Raw genomic sequence first — 25,055 nt, forward strand, 5'->3', positions numbered from 1 at the left:
TTTAATGTAACAAAAGCAGTCAGTGCAATAGTTCTTCATAAATGCAGCAAAGGAAAGCTTGTAGCATTTCATAAAGCTAAATCTTTAGCATTATGAAAAAGCCTGTAGCATTTCATTAGAAAAACCTAATTCTTATCTTGATATTTTGACTGTTGCAATGAAAATTTTCTAGATTAAACACCAGATGCATTTCTTTTACATCACTGCTTTCATTTTCAAGTGTCTTTGTCATTGTTTGGTACCTTTACTGATGATTTAGTTTAAAAATGTGAAAATCATATTTCCTTCTCATTCAAAACATTGATGGGAACAAAGTTTTGAGAAAAGAACTGCTAATGACAGGGACTGAAAAATTATTTCTGACTTTATTGCCCCAATTCAGAACTGAGTCATGAAAAATATATATAAACCACTCATTTGAAAGTGAGGTGTCATGGCTATATAAGTAAATTCTGTTACCCTGGGCATCCTGTATCATGAGTAACATTTTTTTCTTTTTTGATGGTGACAGCACCATTTTGCTTGAAGCTTTATCAGGAAATTCTGCAGTCTCCAAATGGCGCTTTGGTGTGGTCCTTCCTAAAACCTGTATTACATGGAAAAATACTGTATACACCAAACACTCCAGAGATTAATAAAGTCATTCAGAAGGTGAGTGTGACTGAATGAGGGTGTTATAGACCATACAAGCAGTGCAGTGGGGAGCAGGCTGTTAAAATATTTACCATGATTGTTGTATAGCTCAGATTACACACAGTTTTCTTATGTTGACGACAATTCATTTTGCCTCTTTTTTTTTGGCTGTGCCCTTTGTTGTTGAGCTTAGACGTGCTGCATCATTCTCTCAGAGGACATCTTGGGGGGAGGAGGTGTTATTTAGACTAAATAATGCAGGGGGAACAATCAGACAGAAGGAGGCCAGTCAGATGGTCCCAGGAGGATGTGGAGAACAGGTGGGCATCTGGTGATGAAGGGAGAGTCAGACCCCGTGTTCATGGTCTGGTCATGTCGTTTCCCAAGTTGGTGGCGAGCCTTTGGTGCCCCCACTTTCATTCCTTGGTCCCTGCCCCACTCTGCCCGATGGCAGGCAAGCTCAGGTGAAGAGGCCAGAGAGCTTCCCTGGAGGAGTTTGGGGATTGCACAGCTCTGCACGTTTTCCCTTCCTTAGGCTTCTTACCTTCTTGTGCATACTAAGTTGCTTCAGTCGTGTCTGACTCTCTGTGACCCCATGGACTGTAGCCCGCCAGGCTCTTATGTCCATGGGATTCTCCAGGCAAGAATACTGGAGTGGGTTGCCATGCTCTCGCAGGGGATCTTCCTGACCTGGGGATTGAACCCGGGTCTCTTATGTCTCCTGCACTGGCAGGTGGGATCTTTACCACTAGTGCCACCTGGGAAGCCCCGTTCAACTCAGGATTTATCATTGGTCATATTTACACTTCTTCTGAGATGATGGTGCAGTGTTTTCCCGCGGTCTCATCTTTTTTTCTGACGGTGGCTTATGAGTCTGCAGACACTTTTGAGGGGCTTCAGGAGGCCATGGGGCCTGTCAGACCTGAGGAGGAATCACCAGTCCTATTAGTGCTGAACTTCCAGGCTTCAGATGCTACTCACAACTTAAAAGCTGAAAAGTTAGTGGTGGTGTGCAGTCATCCAAGCAGTTGGGTTATTTTGGGTCCAAGTAGGTTTTACAAGTTCATGTTTCCTTTCCCTTACGGCTGTCATGTGGAGTCTTTATCCCACCTGTGACTCAGCTCAGGGGCTGTATTTGCCACTGTTTATTCTGATGGGAAAACAGTGGCTGACTTTATTTTTCTGGGCTCCAAAATCACTGCAGATGGTGATTGCAGCCATGAAATTAAAAGACGCTTACTCCTTGGAAGGAAAGTTGTGACCAACCTAGACAGCATATTAAAAAGCAGAGACATTACTTTGTCAACAAAGGTCCATCTAGTCAAGGCTATGGTTTTTTCAGTGGTCATGTATGGATGTGAGAATTGGACTATAAAGAAAACTGAGTGCTGAAGAATTGATGCTTTTGAACTGTGGTGTTGGAGAAGACTCTTCAGAGTCCCGTGGACTGCAAGGAGATCCAACCAGTCCATCCTGAAGAAGATCAGTCCTGGGTGTTCATTGGAAGGACTGATGCTGAAGCTGAAACTCCAATAAGTTGGCCACCTCATGTGAAGAGCTGACTCATTTGAAAAGACCCTGATGCTGGGAAAGATTGAGGGCAAGAGGAGAAGGGGATGACAGAGGATGAGATGGTTGGATGGCATCACCGATTCAATGGACATGAATTTGGGTAAACTCTGGGAGTTGGTGATAGACAGGGAGGCCTGCAGTGCTGCGGTTCATGGGGTCCCAAAGAGTCGGATATGACTGAGCGACTGAACTGAGCTGATTCTGAATGTACTTGATAACTTCTGCTTTTATCTTGAGAATGTCCATTTGGCAGGGTATATACTGAAAGCCTGGGCTCTCACAGTGAAGTGACATTAATCTAGACAGGCTTCAGGCGTTCATCCTTTCAGGGCTGTGCTTCAGAGGGGCCTGGAGCCAAAGCCAGTGTTATTCAGATAATCCCAGTGCATTAAGCGTTTAAGAACTGTGGGTATTTTAGAAATTTCACAGAAAATGGCTCTCTATCACAGCTTTATTTTAAATTCAATTTAAAAAATTCAACAAAGAAATTTATTTTTGTTATAGTGTATTATTACACATAATATCATTGATAACAGTATTATATGCACTATAGTATTATATACTGGGCTATATTCTGCGCTGTAACAGCTAGTGTGACCATCCTCTTGTTGAAGAGCTCACCCTGCAATGGGGAAAGAGAAGACAAACATCTGAAGAAATACCTCAGAAATAATGTGATGAGAAATTCATTCTGAGAGCAGTGTCCACAGGCTTCCTTCCTGGTCTGTGGGTCAGGGTCGACCAAGAGTAACAGCAGGGAGAGTTAACAGGAAGTGTTCCCACTGTAGCAAGGTGCTGGGGTGATGGGTCGGTCAGTGATGTGAAGAGAATTTTAAAGCACGAAGCCTCTCTGCTGGGCTACGAGGGTGTCCAAGGAAGGGACAAGACCGGATGTGGCCTCCAACCAGGGCTGGGGTCCGACCTCCCTGGGGAGAGCGTGGTTCTGGCCAGGTGGGTGGCTGGGTCGCCCAGGAGCCTTCCTGGTATGGTTTCAGGGGCGTCTGCATGCTGGGGGCTGGAGAAGGTCTACACTTGGTGACTCTCAGTGAGGGTGGACCAGGCCAGACCTGGGGGCATCATCTGCAGCAGGGGGTCGTCCACAAGGAGATGCCAGGCCAGCAGCAGCCCCTTCTGTCAGAGCAGAGCCTGGAAAGGTGCTGTGTGTGGGGGCCCAGGTGTGTGGGGGCTGGGTGACCAGGAGGCTCTGGGGAGAGCCGCCTGTCTGGTGAGGGGGTTACTCCACAGTGAGATCAAGAGGAGGGAGCCTATGGGGGGAGCCGTCTGCTGTGGGGCGACTCCACAGTGAGGTCAAGAGGAGAAGCCTCTGAGGGAGCTTCTAGAGGAGCTGCCTGCTGGGGGGTACTCCACGGTGAGGTCAAGGGGGAGAAGGCTGTGAGGGAGCCTCTGGGGGGAGCCGCCTGCCTGGTGTGTGGGAGGACTCCACAGTGAGGTCAAGGGGGAGAAGGCTCTGAGGGAGCCTCTGGGGGGAGCCGCCTGCTGGGGTGGGGGTTCCACAGTGAGGTCAAGGGGGAGAAGGCTCTGAGGGAGCCTCTGGGGGGAGCCGCCTGCCGGTGTGGGGGTTCCACAGTGAGGTCAAGGGGGAGAAGGCTCTGAGGGAGCCTCTGGGGGGAGCCGCCTGCCGGGGTGGGGGTTCCACAGTGAGGTCAAGGGGGAGAAGCCTCTGAGGGAGCCTCTAGAGGAGCCGCCTGCTGGTTTGGGGGGACTCCACAGTGAGGTCAAGGGGGAGAAGGCTCTGAGGGAGCCTCTCGGGGGAGCCGCCTGCCGGTGTGGGGGGGACTCCACAGTGAGGTCAAGGGGGAGAAGCCTCTCCAGCAGCCCCCTGGATCTCTGTGGCCGAGCTTCACGTCGAACCAGCCAGCACGGGCCAGCCCTGTCCTTCAGACCAGGCCTGAGTGTGGACTTGGAGCGGGGGGATGACCTGATACCCACACAGCGGGTCCTGCGTGGGCTTTTTCACCTTAGGGACCTGGGGCTCCTGAGGTGTAAGGAGTTCCCACAGAGCTCCTAGAGAAGGAAATGACAGCCCACCTCAGTATTCTTGCCTAGAAACCCCATGGACAGCATAGCCTGGTGGGCTCAGTCCATAGGGTCGCGAAGAGTAGGACACAGTTGAGCATGCTTGCACATGGAATTGAAGTACAAACAGCTTTTAAATGCTGAGTCTCAGTTTGTCACATATGTGTTGAGAGGAGGTGGAGGGACAGATACTAGGGAGGAATTCCTGCCTGTACTCCTGACCGTGCTGGAGCCTCACCCAGCCCTCACACCCATGAGGGGTGTTAGCAGTGGCCTCACTCACTCCTCGGGTGAGTCTCAGGGTTAGTCAGCACGGCAGAACCTCTCAGCAGGGGGCGGTGGTGACTTCTGAGGCCAGGTCTGTGTGTCTCCAAGGCCCATGTTTTATTTCTCTGGCGCACCTCACTGTACCCCTACCCTGGCATGCACATGCTAGCAGAGCAGCTCTGCCCTCAGAGGAGCTGGTTGTGGGCAGATGGGACGTGGATCCCCAGCGACAGCACTGGGCCGGGGGATGGTGAGAAGACTGCTTCCCGCAGGATGGGAGGTTATGGGAGGTTATGGCAGGGGAGGCTGGTCACTGCTGGCCTTAGGGCTTCTGATGGGATGAGGTGCGGGGGTGGGGGCAGTGTGGGTGGACACCCGTTCCTGGTTCTGCACTCACATTAACACGTTCACATGCAGATTGAACCACGTGCTTCTCCAAGGTTCCGGGAACCATCATGGACACTTTCCCAGGTCCTCTCTCGTTCACTTCTCAGAAGAACCCAGTAGGGCAGGTGCTTGTTTAAAATCACTGAGTCATGTCTGACACTTTTGTGACCCCATTGACCGTAGCCCACCAGGCTCTTCTGTCCATGGGATTCTCCAGGCAGGAGTGCTGGAGTGGGTTGCCATTTCCTCCTCCAGGGGCTCTTCCCGACCCAGGGACTGAGCCTGTATTTCCTGCACTGGCGGGTGGATTCTGTGCCACCGAGCCTTCAGGGAAGCCTGTGGCAGGTGCTGGTAGGCCCATCTTGCAGATGGAGCATAGTGAAGGCTGGTGAGGTTTATTCTCCCACGTTTACTAGCTGGTGCATGCACGCTCAGTCACTCAGTCGTGTCTGACTCTTTGCCACCCCGTGGACTGTAGCCCACCACGCTTCTCTGTCCATGGGATTTTCCAGGCAAGAGTACTGGAGTAGGTTGCCATTTCCTCTCCAGGGGATCTTCTTCACACAGGGATCAAATCCGTGTCTCCTGTGTCTCCTGCTTTAAAGGCGAATTCTTTCACTGAGTCATCAGGGAAGCCCTCATTAGCTGGTCCATGGAAGCATACTGTGAACTCCATAGCTCTATGCTTTTTCACCAGCCATATTTACAGTGTTAGCTTATCATGTGGGAAAGAGCTTGTACCCTGCAGCACCCTTTACTGTTATCAGCCTGGGACACTAGATTCCCGATCAGATGCTCTGCCTTTGTGTATTGGTGCGTAGTGTTTATCCACCTTCAGCACGCCTTCGGGGGAGCTTTGGGAGGATGCGAATCAGCCTCACAGGTTACAGATGGACAGAGGCCACTGGTGTTTTTACCATTAAGTGGACATACAGCCTGATGATTAAGCACCTGAATAGAAACGAAAATGCTCTGCTTTCTGCTGCTTGTCAAAGATGAAAGATGTCCGCGAGGTGGGAGCCTCCCAGGACTGGAGTCTGTAAGTGAAGCTGGCACAAGCTGGAGGCGCATGCGCCATGCACACAGGACTGTGTGTGTGCACAGAGCACTGTGGCCCCGGGAGGCAGTGATTGTCCCCAGGGAGCCCCTCGGAGGGAACAGAACTTGCACTCATTTGATGTCTGACTGCAGGCATCAGATCACTCATCTGAAAATAGGTCCTCAGTGTTCACCCCGGAGCGAGATTCTTGGGTGGGTGGAAATGTTCAACATGGAACATTTTATCAAAACGCAGCAAAATTGCCCAGAGAAAAAGTAATTACATTTATGAATAGACTAGTTTGATGTAATCCCCTGTAAAGCAGCGGTTCCTTGAGAAAGCATCAGTAGGTCTGGGAATACACTGTTCTGTGAAACTAGATAATCCCCAGCCCCCAAGATGCATGCTGCTTCCGCATAGACCTTGGATGTCTATGCACTGTCATCATTTTGTCCTCGATTCCAAGGCCACAGGTTAATTAAGGTGACAGCTGTGAGATGGACGAGCCAGGACAGACAGTCAGCCACATTCAAGCACTATGGGAGACGAGCACCTTCACCAGGCTGCTTTGTAAACCCGGCTTCAGAGCTGAGATGGTTTGCTCAGGGTCTCTCCATGGTCCTTGGCCAACCTGGCCTCCATCTCATGTCCTTGGACTCAGAAACCTTGTTGGCTTCCTCCACGTCCCTCAGGCCTCATTCCCCTTAGAAGCAATAGGTAAATAGTCTGAGTGCTGAGGAGGGAGCAGGGTGATGTAAATAAGAAAATAATGAGCAGAAAAAATAAGCCCACAGCTAAGATCTCATGCTGCGACCCAGTCACCTCTTTCTTTATTTTATTTTATTTTATTTATTTTTTAAATAAAAAGTTTTATTGGAGAAAAATAGAACCACTATGTAGACAGGGAAAAGAGCACAAAAATTCAACTGATACAGAACTGAAAGTCACAACTACCCAGTGTTGTTTGCAATTACTTTTCAATTTCTTAAATGGCTTCCCTCAATTTTTTAAATAGCATTGCCAATTTTTTTCAACTGAAATAGCATCAAGTTTTCAAAAAATTAAGAGCCTCAGTGAAGGGACCAGCTTTTAAGATAACAAAGGTGACACCAAGAGTCTCCTAACAGGACCACTTCTACCAAAAAATTCCTGAAGCACCTAACTACTGAGACTGGTAGAACAGTAGCTCAGAGACCATCAGGGATTAGTTAGAACACTGACTCACGGTCCAGTATGCAGAGAGGGCAAACAAAAAAAGCTACATTTCCCTGTCAGATGAGTTCACGTAAGAAAACCAAGGAGGTGCTAAGAAAATACAGGCAATGGCTGCTCAAAATAATTAAGAAGGCATTCTGCCAGGACATGGAAGCAACCCAGATGCCCATCAGCAGACGAATGGATGAGGAAGCTGTGGTACATATACACCATGGAATATTACTCAGCCATTAAAAAGAATTCATTTGAATCAGTTCTCATGAGATGGATGAAACTGGAGCCCATTATACAGAGCGAAGTAAGCCAGAAAGATAAAGACCATTACGGTATACTAACACATATATATGGAATTTAGAAAGATGGTAACGATAACCCTATATGCAAAATAAATACCACATATTATTAGACAACAGTGTGTAAAGTGATTAGAAAACAGGCAACTTAAAAAAAATATGGTCACAGGTCTTTGAGAACTCAAGAAAACAATCAATAGCAAACACAAGAGCTGAAAGTCCTCAGCTGAGGGTCGAAAGTCAAAGTGAAGTCGCTCAGTTGTATCCGACTCTTTGCGACCCCATGGACTGTAGCCCACCAGGCTCCTCTGTCCATGGGATTCTCCAGGCAAGAATACTGGAGTAGGTTGCCATTTCCTTCTCCATCTTTCTTTTTTTTCAAAGTCAAAATTAACTGCAAGTAAGAGAGGCTATTTTCTAAAACCAGCAGTTATTAGGTGATGGATAGGTGAAAAGAGAACCCAAGCAGTTTCTCCCAAGGAGGTAGAAGTGAAAACAAGACTTGAGGCTGTGGCATTTCTGAGAATTGTGCCCACTTCCAGGTGGGGCTCTGAGCTCCGAGCCTCCCGGTCTCCCTACAACCTTCTGAAGGTTTCGTTCAAGTACTTGATTCTGTATGTTTTCTGTTTCACCAGTTTGGGGAAGTTTTCAGCCATTATTCCTTCTGATAGCTTTTCAGCCCCACTCTTGTCTTTCTTGGACTCAGATACAAACATGGAACATTCTGTTATCCTACAGGTCCCCAAAGCTCTGGCCACCTTGTCTGTTTTGTCCTCTTGCTCATACTGGTTGATGTGTATTGTCCTGTCCTCAAGTTCACTGCTCCTGTCCTCTGTCATTTCTGCTCTTTTACTTGAGATCATCTGGCATATTAAAAATACTTCTTGTTACGGCGTTTTCCAGTTCTGTACTGCCCTGTGCATATCTGTCTTTCTAATAACTTGTATTTTCTTGTTGAGATATTTCTGCTGTTTAATTTGTTTTAAGATAATTTTTAATTGCTTGTTGAAGTATTTTTATGATGACAGCTTTAAAATACTTGCCAGATCATTCCAACATCAGGTTTGTCTCAATATTGGCATCAGTTGACTGCTTGTGAGTTCTCTGGTTCTGTGTGCGGCATGTGATGTTCAGTTGTACTGTGGGCATTTTGACTGCTACATTCAGAGACTCTGTAAAAAATGCCTTTCATTTTTGCAGACAGTCTGTTGTTTAGGTTTAACACACAGGTCTCAGCTTTGTTTGTAGGCTGTGACTCCAAGGACGTTTAATCATCACGGGCTTTGTGCTGTTATTTTGATCTGCTCGGTTCATCTGGTGCCCATGAGGCTCCTAGCAGTTTCCAGTGTTGCTGCCTAAAGTGGGGAGGGCTTCTCCAGGAAGTCTGTGCCTCTTAACCCCCTTTGCCTATTTCACTGGAGACCACCAGTTTGTTCTCTGAATCTCTGAGTGTGTTTCTGTTTTGTTTGCTGATTTGTTGAGTTTTTTATGCTAAGTGAAATAAGTCAGATGGAGAAAGACAAGAACTGTATGATATCATTTAAATGTGGAGTCTAAAGAAAAAGAATGAAACTAGTGAATATAACAAAAAAGAAGCAGGATTTTCTTGGTGTTGTAGGGGGTAGGAATCTGCCTGCTGATGTAGGAGACATGGGTTTGATCCCTGGTCCGGGAAGAGTCTGCTTCCTGTGGAATCGTAGTTGTTGTCTGTGGAGCAACTAAGGCACAACTAAACCCATGTGCCTCAACTGCTGAGCCTGTGCCCTAGAGCCCGAGAGCCAAAACTACTGAAGCCAGTGTGCCGGAGCCTATTCTCTGCAACAGGAGAAGCCACCACAGTGAGAAGTCTGTGAATAGCAGTGAAGAGTGGCCCCTGCTCGCTGCATCTAGAGACAGCCCCGTGTGCAGCAAAGATCCAGTGCAAATAATAATAATAAAAAGACAGCCCTTAAAAAGAGAGCAGACTCACAGATATAGAGAACACACTAGTGGTTATCAGTGGGGAGAAGGGAGCAGAATAGGGGTTGGGGAGTAAGCGGTACAAACTCTTATGTTTAAAATAAGCTGCACGGATATATTGTACAGCATAGGGAATATAGCCAATATTTTACAATAACTCAAATAGAGTATAATCTTTAAAAATTGTGAATCACTATATTGTATACCTGTAACTTATATATACTTCAATTAAAAACAAAAGCAAACCAGAAATGGTCTTCAGATGTGCACTCAGCAGTGATGGGTTCTCCCCCTCCTGTGATACTCGGGCCTGTCCTCTAGCCCTTTCTCTGCTCTGAGCTCCGAGTCCTCGCTGTTAGCTCTCTTGCACCTGTCTTGCTTGTCTCTGACTTGCCCTCTTCCTTCTTTGCCAGCCTCCTCTGGGGGCTGGAGTGGGGTCCCTCTTGGCTCCAGACCAGCCCCCAGTGTACCCCCTTTGCTTTGAATCCGAGCCTGTGCTCAGCCTCTGGGGCGCACCTCTTCCTGCGGGGTCGTCTGGTGTCATCACGGCCTCCCACCACCTCCTCTGTGCTCCTGGATGTTTCTTGAAATACAAAGTAGTTGCTTTGTAATTTTCTCCTGTCTTACCCTAAATCAGTTCCAGATAAAGACCTTTATTCTGACACATACAACGGCCTTGTCTTTTGAACAGAAGGATCTCTTCATGTGTCCCTTGGTGTTTCCCGTGCTTGCTCATCCTTAGGAAGAGGCTCACACTTACCCGGGTGGGTAAATAACACAGACGTCATGTGGGTCCGTATCTCTCAGGGTCATGTGAAGGCAGGAGGGAGGCGTATGGACAGGCTGCACCTCTCTTTATGGCTCAGACCCCCAGCAGCCGAGCAGGGGTGGGGCCCAGGTGCAGGGCGGGGAGGGCAGGAGGCAGCAGGGGCAGCTGTGTGCTGGTGACTTCATCCTGGCCTGGACTTCTTGTGGGAATTAGCAGTGGGAGCCCCTCGCTTCCTTCCAGCCCCGGAGCTGGTGTGACCTGTGCCCTTGTGACCTCAGAGGTGTGTGGTTGCACTCCCAAACCCTCTTTAATCTTAGCTCTTTGCATTTAGACTGTTTTTGATATGTGGCCATAGGCATCCTCACGGGGCTTTCTGGGTGGCTCAGTGGCAAAGAATCCACCTGCCAATTCAAGAGATGCAAGGGCCGTGGGTTCTATCCCTGGGTCAGGAAGATCCCCTGGGGAAGGAAATGGCAACCCACTCCAGTATTCTTGCCTGGGGAATTCCATGGACAGAGAAGCTTGGCAGGCTACAGTACACAGGGTTGCAAAGAGTTGGACACGACTGAGTGTGCACACACTCTCTCACACACACACACACACACACACACACATAGAGGCATCTTCATGGGTATAGCTTTGTATTTCATTTCAATTATTTCCTTAGGACAGTATCCTTTTATTTTGAGAGAAAAAGGCAAGGAAGGTTTTTGTAGGTCAGTGACTATGAATATTTTTTATGATACCAAATTATTTTACAAAAACCTTATGCTCATTTGCTCTGCCAGCAGCAATAAATAAATACAGTTTTGCAGTATTGGTGATAATGTAAATTAATACAGGCACTATGGAGAACAGTATGGAAATTCCTTAACAAACTAGAATAAAACTACCATATGACGTGGCAATCTCACTACTGGACATTGTTATTGTTCAGTTGGTAAGTTGTGTCTGACTCTTTGTGACCCCATGGACTGCATCATGCCAGGCTTCCCTGTCCTTCACCATCTCCTGGAGTTTCCTCAAATTCATGTCCACTGATTCAGTGATGCTATCTAACCATCGCATCCTCTGACATCCTCTTCTCCTTTTGTCTTCAGTGTTTCCCAGCATCAGGGCCTTTTTCAGTGAGTTGGCTCTGCAGCAGGTGGTCAAAGTAATGGAGCTTCAGTTTCAGCATCAGTCCTTACAATGAATATTCAGAGTTGATTTCCTTTAGGATTGACTTGATCTCTTTGCTGTCCAAAGGACTCTCAATGAGTCTTCTCTAACACCACAGTTCAAAAGCATCAATTCTTTGGTGCTAAGCCTTCTTTAAGGTCCAACTCTCACATTCGTACATAACTGCTGGAAAAACCATAGCTTTGACTGGATGGACCTTTGTCGGCAAAGTGATGTCTTTGCATTTTAATGCCATCTAGGTTCATCATAGCTTTCTTTTCAAGGGGCAAGTGCTTTTTAATTTCAGGGCTGCAGTCACTGTCTGCAGTGACTTGGGAGCCCAAGAAGATAAAATCTGTCACTGCTTCTACTTTTTTCCCCTTCTATTTGCCTGGAGTGGCTACCCACTCCAGCATTCTTGCCTGGAGAATTCCATGGACAGAGCAGCCTGGCAAACTACAGTCCACAGGGTTGCAAAGAGTTGGGTATGACTGAGCAATTAACACTTTCATACTACTGGGCGTATACCCTGAGAAAACCACAATTCAGAAAGATACATGCACCCCAGATTTCATTGTAGCACTGTTTACAGTAGCCAGGACATGGGAGCAACCTAGATGTCCGTTGACAGAGAATGGATAAAGTTGTGATACATATATGTAATTGACTACTGAAGTGAAGTCACTCAGTTGTGTCCAACTCTTTACAACCCCATGGACTGTAGCCTACCAGGCTCCTCCGTCCAGGCAATTTTCCAGGCAAGAGTACTGAAGTGGGTTGCCATTTCCTTCTCCAGGGGATCTTTCTGACCCAGGGATTGAACCCAGGTCTCCTGCATTGCAAGCAGATGCTTTACCATCTGAGCCACCAGGGAAGCCCCACTTTTAGCCATAAAAAGAAATGAGTTGGGAGTCAGTTGTAGTGAAGTGGATGAACCTGTATCCTATTATACAGAGTGAAGTAAGGCAGAAAGAGAAAAATAAATATTGTAATTAATGCATATATATGGGATCTAGAAAAATAGTACTGATGAACCTATTTGCAGGGAAGAAATGGAGACACAGACTTAGTGAACAGACTTGTGGACACAGTGATGGAAGGAGAAGGTAGGATGAATTGAGAGAGTAGCATTGAAATGTAAAAACATTGCACTCAGTTCAGTTCAGTTCAGTCGCTCAGTCATGTCTGACTCTTTGCGACCCCATGAATCGCAGCATGACAGGCCTCCCTGTCCATCACCAACTCCCGGAGTTTACCCAAACCCATGTCCGTCGAGTTGGTGATGCCATCCAGCCATTTCATCCTCTGTCATCCCCTTCTCCTCCTGCCCCCAATCCTTCCCAGCATCAGGGTCTTTTCAAATGAGTCAGCTCTTTGCATCAGGTGGCCAGTGTATTGGAGTTTCAGCTTCAACATCAGTCCTTCCAATGAACACCCAGGACTGATCTCCTTTAGGATGGACTGGTTGAATCTCCTTGCAGTCCAAGGGACTCTCAAGAGTCTTCTCCAACACCACAGTTCAAAAGCATCAATTCTTTGGTGCTCAGCTTTCTTCACCATCCAACTCTCACATCCATATATGATTACTGGAAAAACCACAGCCTTGACTAGATGGACCTTTGTTGGCAAAGTAATGTCTCTACTTTTAAATATGCTGTCTAGGTTGGGCATAACTTTCCTTCCAAGGAGTAAGCGTGTTTTAATTTTATGGCTGCAGTCACCATCTACAGTGATTTTGGAGCCCAAAACTACCATGTGTAAAATAGATAGCTGGTGGGAATCTGTTGTATGACACAGGGAGCTCAAATTGGTGCTCTGTGAAAACCTAGAGAAGTGGGATGGGATGGGAAGGGGGAGGGAGGCTTGAAAAGAGGGGATATTTATATATAATTAGGACTTTTTGAGTTGTTGTATGGCAGAAACCAACACAAAAAAGCAATTATCCTCTAATTAAAAAATACAGTTTTGCTTTCTCCTAAATAGAGTTGAGTAGCATAAACCAGATCATAGATGCTAGGTGAGAATATATCGTTGAGGAGGACTTGTGGGCAGATGTTGTCTTATTTAGCCAGTATATACTGGAGCATTCATTCTTAGAGTGACCTATTCCCTGGGGACTCCATGGTGAACAGATGGGCAACACCCAGTGGAAGAAGCCTGGAGGAAGGGGCACTGGCATGGTCACCTTACCTGGTGACGTGTGACCTTGGAAGATCTTTGCTGTGATGGCCAAGTTGCACACAATGTGTATGTCCTTGTTGTAGCAGCCACAGGGCTGAAGAATCTTCCTGGTGCAACACAGCTGAACTGGAGACACACCCTGATGTGCTTTATTTTTCAGGTAAATCATACTTTTGATTTTGTGGGCAAGTTGAAGACTTTATTAGAAATACTGCTGAATGAGTCCAGCATTTTTCAGAGCAGCGGAAACGGCCAGATGCTCCACCAGCTGCAGGTGAGAGGTGGCCCCTTTGCCACCAAGGTCTGGGAGACCCCAGGTGTGTCTGCAAAACCAGAGGTCCCGGGTGGCTAGTAATGTTGATGTAAAATTGCATTAAGTGTGAAAACTTCTTGTAAATGATCAGTTGTTTTGCCTATGTGAGATCTTACTGCTGTGAGAATGATCAATAATTCATTAATACTTATTTGTGCTTTAAATTCCATATTAACTTAAAGCTTTTTTTTTTTTTTTTTTTTTTGAGCAGAGAATGTTTTATTTCAGGGCCATGCAAGGAGACAAGTAGCTCGTGCCTTGAAAATCCCTGAGTTCCCCAAAGGGGTTCAGTTTTTTATTGGAATATATTTGCTCTACACTGCTGTGTCAGTCTGCTATACAGCGGAATGAATCAGCCACACATATACGTATATCCCCCCTTTTGGATTTCCTTCCCATCTAGGTCCCCACAGAGTATTGGTTTGAGTTCCCTGTGCTATACAGCAGGTTCTCATTAGTTACCTGTTTTAAACACAGTCTCAGCAGTGTATATATGTCAGCCTTCGGCTCCCAATTCCAGTTCATCAGCCCCTGCCAACTGAAAGCTTTTTGGAAGGTTTGCATGCTTTTGAACTGTGGGCCTGTTAAAACCCTTCATTCCCTAATATTCTGTATTGAGAACATAATGTATTCCAAAAAATCATGGACTGTAGCTTCAAATGTCTCAGTCTCTTCAGAGAGGTTACAAAACCTTAATCAAGGTAGATCACATGATAAGTTTTTGGGGGCATCTGTGTCGCTCTAACTTGAGCTTGAGAAAATATACCTATATCTTGTTCTTGTTTGGTTTATTTCTTATCCACCAGACATGTAGTTCTAGCTGGTCCTGAGCAGGGCCTCAGAGCTGGAGAGTCTGGATTCCCAGCCCTGTCCTCAGTGTGTGTGATCTTGAACTTCTGTGTGCCTTGGGCTTCTTACCTGTGAAGGGAGGAAAGAGGCATAGTTGTGAGCTGTGAAGCGATTTAAATTATGTAAAGCACTGGTATGTAGGAAGATGTCTCTGTGTCTGGGTCCTTCCCAAAGCAGATACTGAGATGAGATTGCATGTGTGAGGATTTTGTCAGGGAAAGAGGTATTGGGGCAGAGGCAGGGAGGCAGGGAGGCAGGAGAGGCTGGTGAGGCAGGGGAGGCAGTGAGGCAGGGGAGGCAGAAGGAGGCAGGGGGAGCAGGGAGGCTGGGGAGGCTGGGGAGGCGGAGGGAGGTGGGGGAGGCAGGGAGGGAGAGGGAGGCAGGGGAGGCTGGGGAGGCTGGTGAGGATGGTGAGTCAGGGGAGGCTGGTGAGTCAGGGGAGGCTGGGGAGGCAGGGGAGGCTGGGGAGGCTGGGGAGGCAGAGGGAGGCAGGGGAGGATGGGGAGGATGGTGAGGATGGTGAGTCAGGGGAGGCTGGTGGGGCAGGGGAGGCAGGGGAGGCTGGGGAGGATGGTGAGGATGGTGAGGATGGTGAGTCAGGGGAGGCCGGGGAGGCAGGGGAGGCAGGGGAGGCAGGGGGAGCAGGGAGGCTGGGGAGGCGGAGGGAGGTGGGGGAGGCAGGGAGGGAGAGGGAGGCAGGGGAGGCTGGGGAGGATGGTGAGGATGGTGAGGATGGTGAGTCAGGGGAGGCCAGTGGGGCAGGGGAATGAGGGAGGCTGGGGAATGAGGGAGGCTATGGAGGCAGAGGGAGGCTGGGAAGGCTGGGGAGGCAGGGGAGTTTGGGTGCTGGGTCCCTAGTCGGCAGATCTGGCCCTGCAGGATGGGGGCCGGGGGGGGGGGTTCCGGGGGGTGGGGGGAAACACCTCACCAGCCCCTGTGTTTGGTGAGTGCCTCCGTCGAGCTGACGTCAGTTACCATGGGGACGGGTTCCTGCGTCGGGGCGCCGTGGCTCTTAGGAGTGACCTTGGTGGCGGTCACGGCTGAGAGCAGCCTGGGGAGGTGGGGCCTCTGGGCAAGCTGAGGAGGGTTTCCGAGCACAGCAGTGGGCCTTGGCAAGTTCCGATCCTGGAGCTGGAAGCCTGTGATGCTCTTGTGTGGGCATGGCTGTTACTGCTCTCTTCTTTGTTTTCACGGGTTCATCGGCTGCCATAAAGATCAGGAGAGATTTTCTGTTATGAATCGCATACGGTGAATAGTTGAGGCTTTGACAAGGGCTCTGCTGTGACTACAGACGATTACATGCAGTATGTGTGGCTGTGCTTAGGCCCTTCAGTTGTGTCTGACTCTGTGACCACACGGTCTCTTGCCTGCCAGGCTCCTCTGTGGGATTCTCCAGGCAAGAATACAGGCGTGGGTTGCCATGCCCTCATCCAGGGGATCTTTCCGACCCAGAAATTGAACCCATATCTCCTATGGCTTCTGCATTACAGGCGGATTCTTTCCCACTGAACCACTGAGGAAGCCCTACATGCAGGATAATAAACAGCAAATCCAGTCTCTAGAAAGTAGCATGAGAATGTAACAGTAACCAAATCCACCTCAAGAATCAGGTGGTTTGTGGAGGGGTAGGGAAAAATTAGGAGTTTAGGATTAATAGATAGTCATTACTATATATGAAATAGAAAAACAACAACTTACTATATAGCACAGGGACCCATATTCAATATTTTGTAGTAACCTAAAATGGAAAAGAATATGAAAAAGAATATAAGACTACACATATGTATAACTGAATCACTATGCTGTACAACTGAAATTAAGACAACTTTGTAAATCAAACATACTTCAGTAAAAGAGAAAAAGTTAGGTAGTTTCATGGTGAAATCTTCAGTTTAGCTGAATGCTGTTTACACAGTAGTCAAGTTAGAAATTAAAGCCACTTATTCAGTCACTTGAAGAACTTTTTGCTAAGAGAATGAAGTGTGGTGAGTGGCTCTATTTCTTAGCATCAGGATCGCATTCAAGAAGCGTCCATAATATCCTTGGACTTTCAATAACTGATGCCAGGGTCCTTCATTGGTCTGGCTCTGCCCCCAGAGGGCCAGGTTAGTATTCTGCTGATGCTGGCAGCCCTGACTTACTTTTTCCTTCAGTTAAAAGCATCTTTTTGTGGAGACGTTGCTGAGATTAAATGACTAATACGTATAAAGTGCCTCCCACAATGGTGGGCGAGTAGCTCAGTGAAAGAAGATCCCTGGAGACATAAATGGCAGCCCACCCCAGTGTTCTTGCCTGGAGAAATCTGTGGACAGAGGAGCCTGGTGGGCTTCAGCCCGTGGGGTCACAAGAGTTGGACACAGCTTAGTGACTGAACAGCAGCAGCGGCAGTGTGAGAACATAAATAAGATTTTAAAAAAGCAGACACTGAGGTTTCATCACGAAGTCCTGTCATCTGTAGACAAGAGTCAATAAAATTATCACATATAAGGTGACTGTGAAATTAAAGAGCTAAATGCAGAAGGTGGTTCTTATTTGAAAATTGTCAGAAGCCCTCAAGTTATCAAGTTGTTTGGTAAAGCTAAGTCAGGATAACATCAATATTCTCCAGGGAGCTGACAAATCCCCAAATTAATCCCCACTCAGAACTCCCCTTCGCTTTGCCTAATCCTGCGTTGGCGCCCCGCATCTATATTTTCACCCTCAGTGGCTTGTCGAGTGTAGTAAGCGGGTGGGACCGCAGTGCAGGGGTGCACGAGCCAGCTGCAGGATAAGCAGGCAAGATGCCATCAAGCTGATGAAAGTAATCTTGGAGGACCTTTCACAGGGAAACCTTTGGCCAGTGAGTGGAGCTGGAACTGTCAATAGTGAAAGAAGATGTGCGTAAGGACACCAAATGTGCTTCCAATGGGAAGGCTTTGAATACTGCAGGTTCAAGACAGGGTTTGGGAAAACGCTGAAACCTTTCGTCAGTGTTTTTGTGACAATGACCCCCTCTTTATAACTGGCCCTTGGAAAAGGCAACACAAAGGATTTATATAAAGGACCACCAAATCGTTTTGTTAAAGATTTGAAAAAAAGTCAACACTGAATTCATTCTTTATTTTTAATGAGTGTGTCCTAAGTGATTCAGGGGTGTTCAACTGTTTGTGACCCCATGGGCTGTACCCCACCAGGCTCCTCTGTCCATGGGATTCTCCAGGCAGGAATACTGGATTGCGTTGGTATGCTCTCCTCCAGGGGATCTTCCCAACCCAGGGATCGAACCTGCATCTCTTAGGTCTCTTGCACTGGCGGGAGGGTTCTTTACTACTAGCACCACCCAGGAAGCCCCTTATTTTTAATATTAGTGCATAATTACAACTATAACCCAAATTGATTTCAGTACTAATGCATATTTACAATTATAATCTAAGTGGTTTACTTTTGTTTTTCAAGTAAAGTCCTAAGCAAATGTTGTCCTGTTATTCACTGGGGTGTTTTAAAATCCTTTTCAGATGACTCACTTTTTGTGCCATTTTCCTGTATCATGAAACTTGAAATAAACCTAGCAAGTATGATTTCACAAGAGGAATGGTGAGATTATTTTTGTTAAACTATATTGTTTTCCTCTAGGAAGCCCTGAAAAACAAATTTATAAGAAGCTTTATAAAAAGCCAGCTGCACATTGATGTAGGCAAACTGACTGAAAAGCTTCAGATCTTTGGTAAGTGCGGTGGATGGTGTGGTGGGTCCACCCTCTGGCCAGGAAATTTCTGGGTGACACAGATAAGCCACTGCTTCCTCACCCAGTTTCTGGTTTCTCATCTGTTAGAAAAAGAGCTTGAATTAAACATACTCCATAGTTTGCTTATAACTGAAGCTTTCTGGCTTGTTGATTCAGGGCTTGAATAGTAAGGGACTTAGTTCGAAAGGAAGGGTTCTGATTTAAATATGTGAATTGTGAGGTATAACACAAGTTTATAAAAGAAATGGCTATCACTGAGTTACTAAGTCAACTGAAAGCATTTATACTGAAGATTAGAAGATCTGAAGCGTAGATAAAAAATTCATCAATCAGCAAATGTTTATTGCGTGTCTACAGTTTATCGATCTGTGACTTCGTTTAGATACTCAACAGCCGTCTTGTGAACATGCAGGAGAGTCAGGCTCTGAGCGAGAGTCCCAGGGATGCTCCCAGGAGCCTGGACCAGCAGATGGAATGGAAGTACTTCCAGGAGGGAAGGAAGGGTGTCAGGCCTTCCGAGGCCACCGGCACTGTGCTCGTGCCCAGGACAAGGGCTGCGTCTGCCTGGAGCATGAGGGTTAGTGGGGGACAAGGCATTAGTGATTTACGGCCTTAGAAAGTTTAACAGTATTTTAAAATAGATATTACTGCCTTGAATCATGTTTTCATGTAGTTAAAGCAGACTTGAAAACGCAGTCATTCTGGAAAACTAGCAAGTGGCTCCCTTGCGAGCTGTGGGGTGAGGACCAGATGTTTTCTGTCCCGACACTGAGGTTCATTACTCTGTGTGCCTGCAGCCCCACTAGGGTTTCCTTTGGGGTGCAGGGACCAAATGCTTCTCCAGCACGCTGCTGAGAACCCATACCACCTGTCAACACGTTTCTATTTTCCATATTATTCAGTGAAGTGTTGTTTTATTTTTTTTGGTTGAAAGTCTATAACTTAATTTAGAAATATTTGGGATTTTCCATTTATCTTTGTGTTACTGACTTCCAGCTTCAGGTCGCAGTGGTCAAAGCATGTACAATCAATATGACTTCATTTGTTCCAAAATTGTTGACTTAATGCCCCCGCATGGTTAGCTTGGCTTCTCCATGTAACAGTTCTATATGGGGAGGGGATGCAACCCTGTATGTCCTTAGTTTTTGTAAGCCTGTTCTATTGGTTATTAAGAAGTATGTGTTTGTATTTCCTGTTATGGTTGTGGATTTGTCTATTTCTCCTTAATTCTGTCAGTTTAGGCTTGATTTGTTTTGAGACTGTGTTTAATTTACTGCTGAGAACATGTAAGATCTTTATTTTCTTATGTTTATATTTAAAATTTTTCTTGTTTCTTTCCAGCAGTTTTACTTTGACCTGCTTAGGTACGTTTTACATCACGGGTTTCCTGCTTTGGTTTTGAAGCACTTCTTGAATTAGTTTCTTGATATTGTACATTTAGGGAGAGTCTTAGTCATTTTCTCTTGATATATTACTTCTGACAAATTTTCTCTCTAATTCTCTGAAACTCCAATTAAACACCATGAAAGATTTTCTTTGTCCATATGCTTGTTCTATCCTTTTCTCTTGTTTTCTAATCTTTTTTTCTCTGTGCTTCAGCTTGAGTTTTTTTTTTTTTCTTGCTTTTTTAAAATCCACTAATTCTCACCTCAGCTGAGAGTTCTTTGTTTAATTTGTCTCATTTCCCAATCTAAACTTGCAATTTGATTCTGGGTTTGTTTTTGTGTTTTTTTTGGCCATACCTCTTGGCATGTGGATTTTAGCTCCCCAACCAGGGATTCAGATCTGTGCCTCCTGCAGTGGAAGTGCAGAGTCTTAACCACTGGACCACTAGAGAAGGCCCTGGGTTTTTTTTAATAATAGTTTTCAGTTCTTTGCTGAAATTCTCCCTGATTTCATCTAATTTTTGAACAGTTGTATCCAAAGATTTTTGAAGCATGTGTTGAGTCTCTTGTTAGTTTTTCATCTTTTTTTCCTCTGGGTTTTTGGTTATTCTGTTTTATGTCCATGAATACTAATCATTTGGCAGTATCTTTGGAAGTTCTTTGACGCCTTCACACAGATTTTAAAAAATCATCTGTATTTTCTAGTTGTTTGTCTTCAGCAAGTTGTCCATCACTATTATTACTTTAATATTGAATCCTTTTAATCTGCAGATAATTGTCCTTCACATATCAGATATTTTCCTGTCACTTCATTGAATCTTTCACTTGTATATAAAAAATAATGTCATTTTAATCTTTCATTTCATTTTTGATCATTGTTTCTGCTTTTGTTATTCATTTTGTTTGAATTCTCTCTTTTCATGTTGGAGGGTTTCCTAAAAATGTTTGGTGTGGCTAAGAACGAGGCGCTAAAACCCAGTTGGATGTTTCTCATGTGTATGGAGCTTATTGGGCCTCAGTTTTCCTCTCTGGGTCTCAGCTGAGGGGGGGTTGTCCCCAGGGGCACCTGGCAGGGTCACAGCTGGTGAGATGCTGTGGCCAGGACAGCTCCCCAAACAGATAGCTGTGGCCCCAGATGTTGGGAAGCCTTCGTCTGGAAGAGCTGTAAGCATCAGGATGGAGGCAGTTGTTGAACATCATCTTTAGGGCCAGAAACGGGGGATCTTAAATCTCCTTGCTGGTCACAGCTCACAGTAGTGTGTCTCAGGTCCTCAGTCGTAAGCATCGAATGGGAAAAATACCCAGCTTCTCCTGCAAAGCTTGGCTGAAACCACTGTAGACTCTTGTCCCCTGTGCCTGTGTGAGCCTGAGTCTTGCTGCCTTTGCAGGCTGACTGGGGCCCCATGGCCTTCCTGTTCCTCCTGCTGCTTGGTCGTGTGTCTTCCCTCCTCGCTCTGTGTGATACGGACCCAGGAGAGAGAAGCCGGCCTGGTCCAGTCCTCTCACAGTCCAGTCCTGTGCTCTGTCCTGTTTCCATCCTCTCCTGTGGAGGTGCCCCCCCAGCACTCCCCAGCGCCCCCGTCAGGCAGGGGAGGGCATTGCAGTGTTCAGACTCATCAAATGGTGAAGACTTGAGGGGCTCTCTGTGTTACTTTGACTCCACTTGAGTGAGAGCTCTTTCCACATACATGCTGCTGCTTTCCGGGGAGGAAAGGTCTCTGCACACGACCCTGAAGCCCGTGGCATTTGTGTGGTGCTGCTTTTCTATTACACATGCACACACACACGCACACGTGTGCACACACACAGCTATGAAGATTCAGTTATATAATGATTCAGCTATGCAAAACCCATTGAAAGCAGCTTTGGTTCTGTCCCTGGGAGACAATTAAAGCCACACTCGGCAGAGGCCAAGTCACTCCTCATTCCACGAAGCCTCTGGAATGACACACAGTGAGATTTTTGGCAAGCTTCCTGGGTAAACTTATAGAGCACACATTGCAAACGACAAAGGATCAGCAACACAGAAATGCCCCTGTTTGCCCCCTGCTGTCAAATCGAACACTTTGCAGTTCTCTTTCAAAATCCCCAGCAGCCAGAGCCCCTCAGAGTATGCAGCACTCCTGTTTTTCTAGCTGTGAGCTTAGTTTCATTAGGAAGGATTAAGATTGGCGCCTAGTTCTCCTCTTCAGCAGCTGGAACCATGACAACAGGAGTACTCAGTAAGCACTTAAACACAGGAGGTACCCACAGAAGCTTAATCCTTAGGACGTTCCCATAGGGGATTCTGCTTTCTTTACACTGCAGATGAGCACACAGACTTTGACAGATCGAATAACTTTCCTGCGTAAACATGGAGTTACAGTAGAGCTGTTTCAGGGGCAAACCTGGGTCTTGTCCCCATCGTGGACACTGCTACCCAGCTGCCCTGGGCAGGTACAGAGGGGGCAAAGCCACCTCTCTGCCCAGAGCTGGGTTTCTCCAGCCCATGTCTCTCACCGTCTTTCCCTTGGGTCTTCATTCCCTCCGGTCGCTGCTACTGACTTGCCCATTGGTTGCAGCCTCACCCTCTGTGATTTACCTGTTTTCTTTCCAAGTATCAACATTACAGGGAGCGTTTGTGAAAGTTTGCCCTCAGCAAGTAAGCAGTTTTTGCATGGAACAGAACTGGACTGTTTCGAGTAATTTCCTCATGAGGGAGTTTATTTGCATAATCCCCGTTGTAGGACCCGTACATGCGGTGCTGAGAAAACTTGCTATGTCCTTGTTTTACTCTCCTCAGGAGGGAAGTTGGACGCCGTGTTGAACCACACGGGCGCCGGCCGCCTGCGCTCCCTGGGCCGCGTCCTGGCCGACCTGGCCTCCTGCGTCCAGCTAAACCGCTTCCAGGGCCTGGCCTCCGCTGCCGCCCTGGAGGCCACCGCACAGGCCCTCCTGCGCAATAACACTTTATTGGCCAGTAAGTATCCAGTTAACACGCATGCTCATAAGGGCAGTGCGTGCATGTTTCTCCCCAAACGTGTCTTATCATGGCTCCGGAAGAAAAGGAGTGCTTTCCAGGCAAAATGAGTAAAGCAGAATGGGTTGCCTTGAGTTAGTGGAAAGATGGGCCTTGTATGCTATTTCCAGTGTCTTCCCCAGTCTATGAAACTAATTTACTAGTTTATGGTTAAATTTTGCATGACACATTACACGACACGTTACACTTTTCTTGATTAAATCTGTGATTCCTTACATCTCTTATTTTTACCATGGTGTCTCAACATCGTTGGTGTCAGGGAAGAAGAGACAGTGGCTCGTTCAAGTCTTATTGTGTCAACATGAATATGATGTATTCTTGTATGCTTTTGAATAAACAGTGAATTGTTTTTATTCAGCTTTGTATTAGTTTTCTAAGGCTGCTGTAACAAAGTATCACAGACTAGTGGCTTAAATAGCTCACAGTTCTGACTTCCAGGTGTGGGCAGGCCTGGCTCCCTCAGAGACCTCGCTCCTCGGCCTGTGGATGGCTGTCTGCTCCTTGTGTCTCTCCTCGCCCCCCACTCTGTGTGTGTCTTTCCAAACTTCTCCTTCTTATAAGTATTCCAGTCCTTCTGGGTTAGAGCACATCTTGTGACCTCATTTTCACTTGGTGGCCTCTAAGACTCAGTCTCAAAAAAAAAAAAAAAAAAAAGACTCAGTCTCCAAATAAGGTCATATTGTGAAGTACTAGGGGTTAGTACTTATGAATTCAACTTATGAATTTTGGGAGGGCAGACTTCAACCCACAAGGGATTTTATATATGAAGTTGGAAGAATTCCTCGAGCAGAACACATAATCCAAAGACATCAACTCTTAGGGATATCTGTTATCCCATAGAAGGAAATCCTGATTATTTAAGCAGCCTTGTGTGACTTTTCAAGTCCTGAAAAAATGCAAAGGAAATTAATTTTTATGTATTTATGACACCACAGTGTTGGTTTTATTAAAATAGAAAAAAGATAATTTTTTAAAATTACAGATACCATTTATGAATATTGACATAAAAATCTTGAGCAAAATGCAAGCAAACCAAAGCAGTACTTTAAAAGAGTTATATTACTGTGGCCAAGGGAGATTCATTCCTGGAATTTGAGAATAGGTTAACAGACACAAATTAATCAATGTGATATGTCACTTTAATAAGATGAAGGGAAAAAAATCATCTTGATGCAATAAAAGAATTCCACAAAATTCCACATCGTTTCATGGTAAAAACACTTAATAAACTAGAAATAGAAGGAAACTTACCATGATAAAGGCCATATAAGAAAAACTCACAGCCAGCAAAATATTCAGTGGTGAAAGACTGAAAACTTTCCCCCTAGAATCAGAAACAATGCCCACTTTCACCACTTCTAGTCAATTTTATGGACTTCTCCAGTGTCTCAGTGGTAAAGAATTCACCTGCAATGCAGGAGATACAAGAGATACCAGTTTGATCCCTGGGTCAGGAAGATTCCCTTGGAGTAGGAAATGGCTATCCACTCCAGTATTTTTGCCTGTAAAATTCTGTGGACAGAGGAGCCTGACTGGCTGCAGTCCATGGGGTCATAGAGAGTCGGACATGACTGAGTGCACACACACATATACACAGTCAATATTATATTAGAAGTTGTAGCTAGAGCAAGTACTCAAGAAAAAGTAGGGAGTTAGGAGGTCTTGGTTCTACCTAATGGCTGAGGGCTGTGTCACACAGATTAGCCTCACCTCTCCGGGACGAGGCCCCTGCATGATGGGGGAAGGACTGAGGATATGAATGTCTTGGATGGTCTTGTTAGACCGGTGCTGATGTGCTGTGAGCCTCTCCCAGGTTGTGATGACCCCTTGTTTGCCCTTTTCTGATCTTAGGCATCATATTCAACAGTTCCTTAGTTGGTAAGAACCTCAGCTCAGAACCTCTGCAGCTACCGCCCCAGGTCACCTACAGCATCCGGACCAGTATCTTGTATAGCATGAGAACAGATCTGGTGAAAAACCCTTTCTGGAAGTTCCACCCTCAGAGCCTCCCAGCTGACGGGTTCAAGTATAATTACATCTTTGTGCCGTTGCAAGACATGATCGAAAGGGCCATCATCTCGGTGCAGACGGGGCAAGAGGCCCTGGACCCGGCTGCACAGGCCCAGGCCATCCCGTACCCCTGCCATACCAGCGACCTGTGAGTACCCTGGCCTTGGGAGGGGCCCTGTGTCCGGAGACGGGATTGAGGAAAATCCTGGAGCTTCTGCATAGTTGTTCCACTAAAGAGCATT

At 46.5% G+C, this 25,055-nt stretch overlaps 1 protein-coding gene across 1 annotated transcript in view; it reads left to right on the forward strand.

Annotated features, from left to right (window-relative positions):
* Positions 1-25,055, forward strand: part of ABCA13 (ATP binding cassette subfamily A member 13) — a 335,379-nt gene that overhangs the window by 69,075 nt on the left and 241,249 nt on the right. The window contains exons 24-28 of the mRNA XM_070477641.1: positions 512-651; positions 13,674-13,787; positions 18,288-18,378; positions 22,567-22,743; positions 24,655-24,961. Coding sequence (XP_070333742.1) covers positions 512-651; positions 13,674-13,787; positions 18,288-18,378; positions 22,567-22,743; positions 24,655-24,961 — 829 coding nt within the window. The remainder of the gene's footprint in view (positions 1-511; positions 652-13,673; positions 13,788-18,287; positions 18,379-22,566; positions 22,744-24,654; positions 24,962-25,055) is intronic.

The sequence above is a fragment of the Odocoileus virginianus genome, chromosome 1 (assembly GCF_023699985.2).
Source record: "Odocoileus virginianus isolate 20LAN1187 ecotype Illinois chromosome 1, Ovbor_1.2, whole genome shotgun sequence".
NCBI classification, from domain to species: domain Eukaryota; kingdom Metazoa; phylum Chordata; class Mammalia; order Artiodactyla; family Cervidae; genus Odocoileus; species Odocoileus virginianus.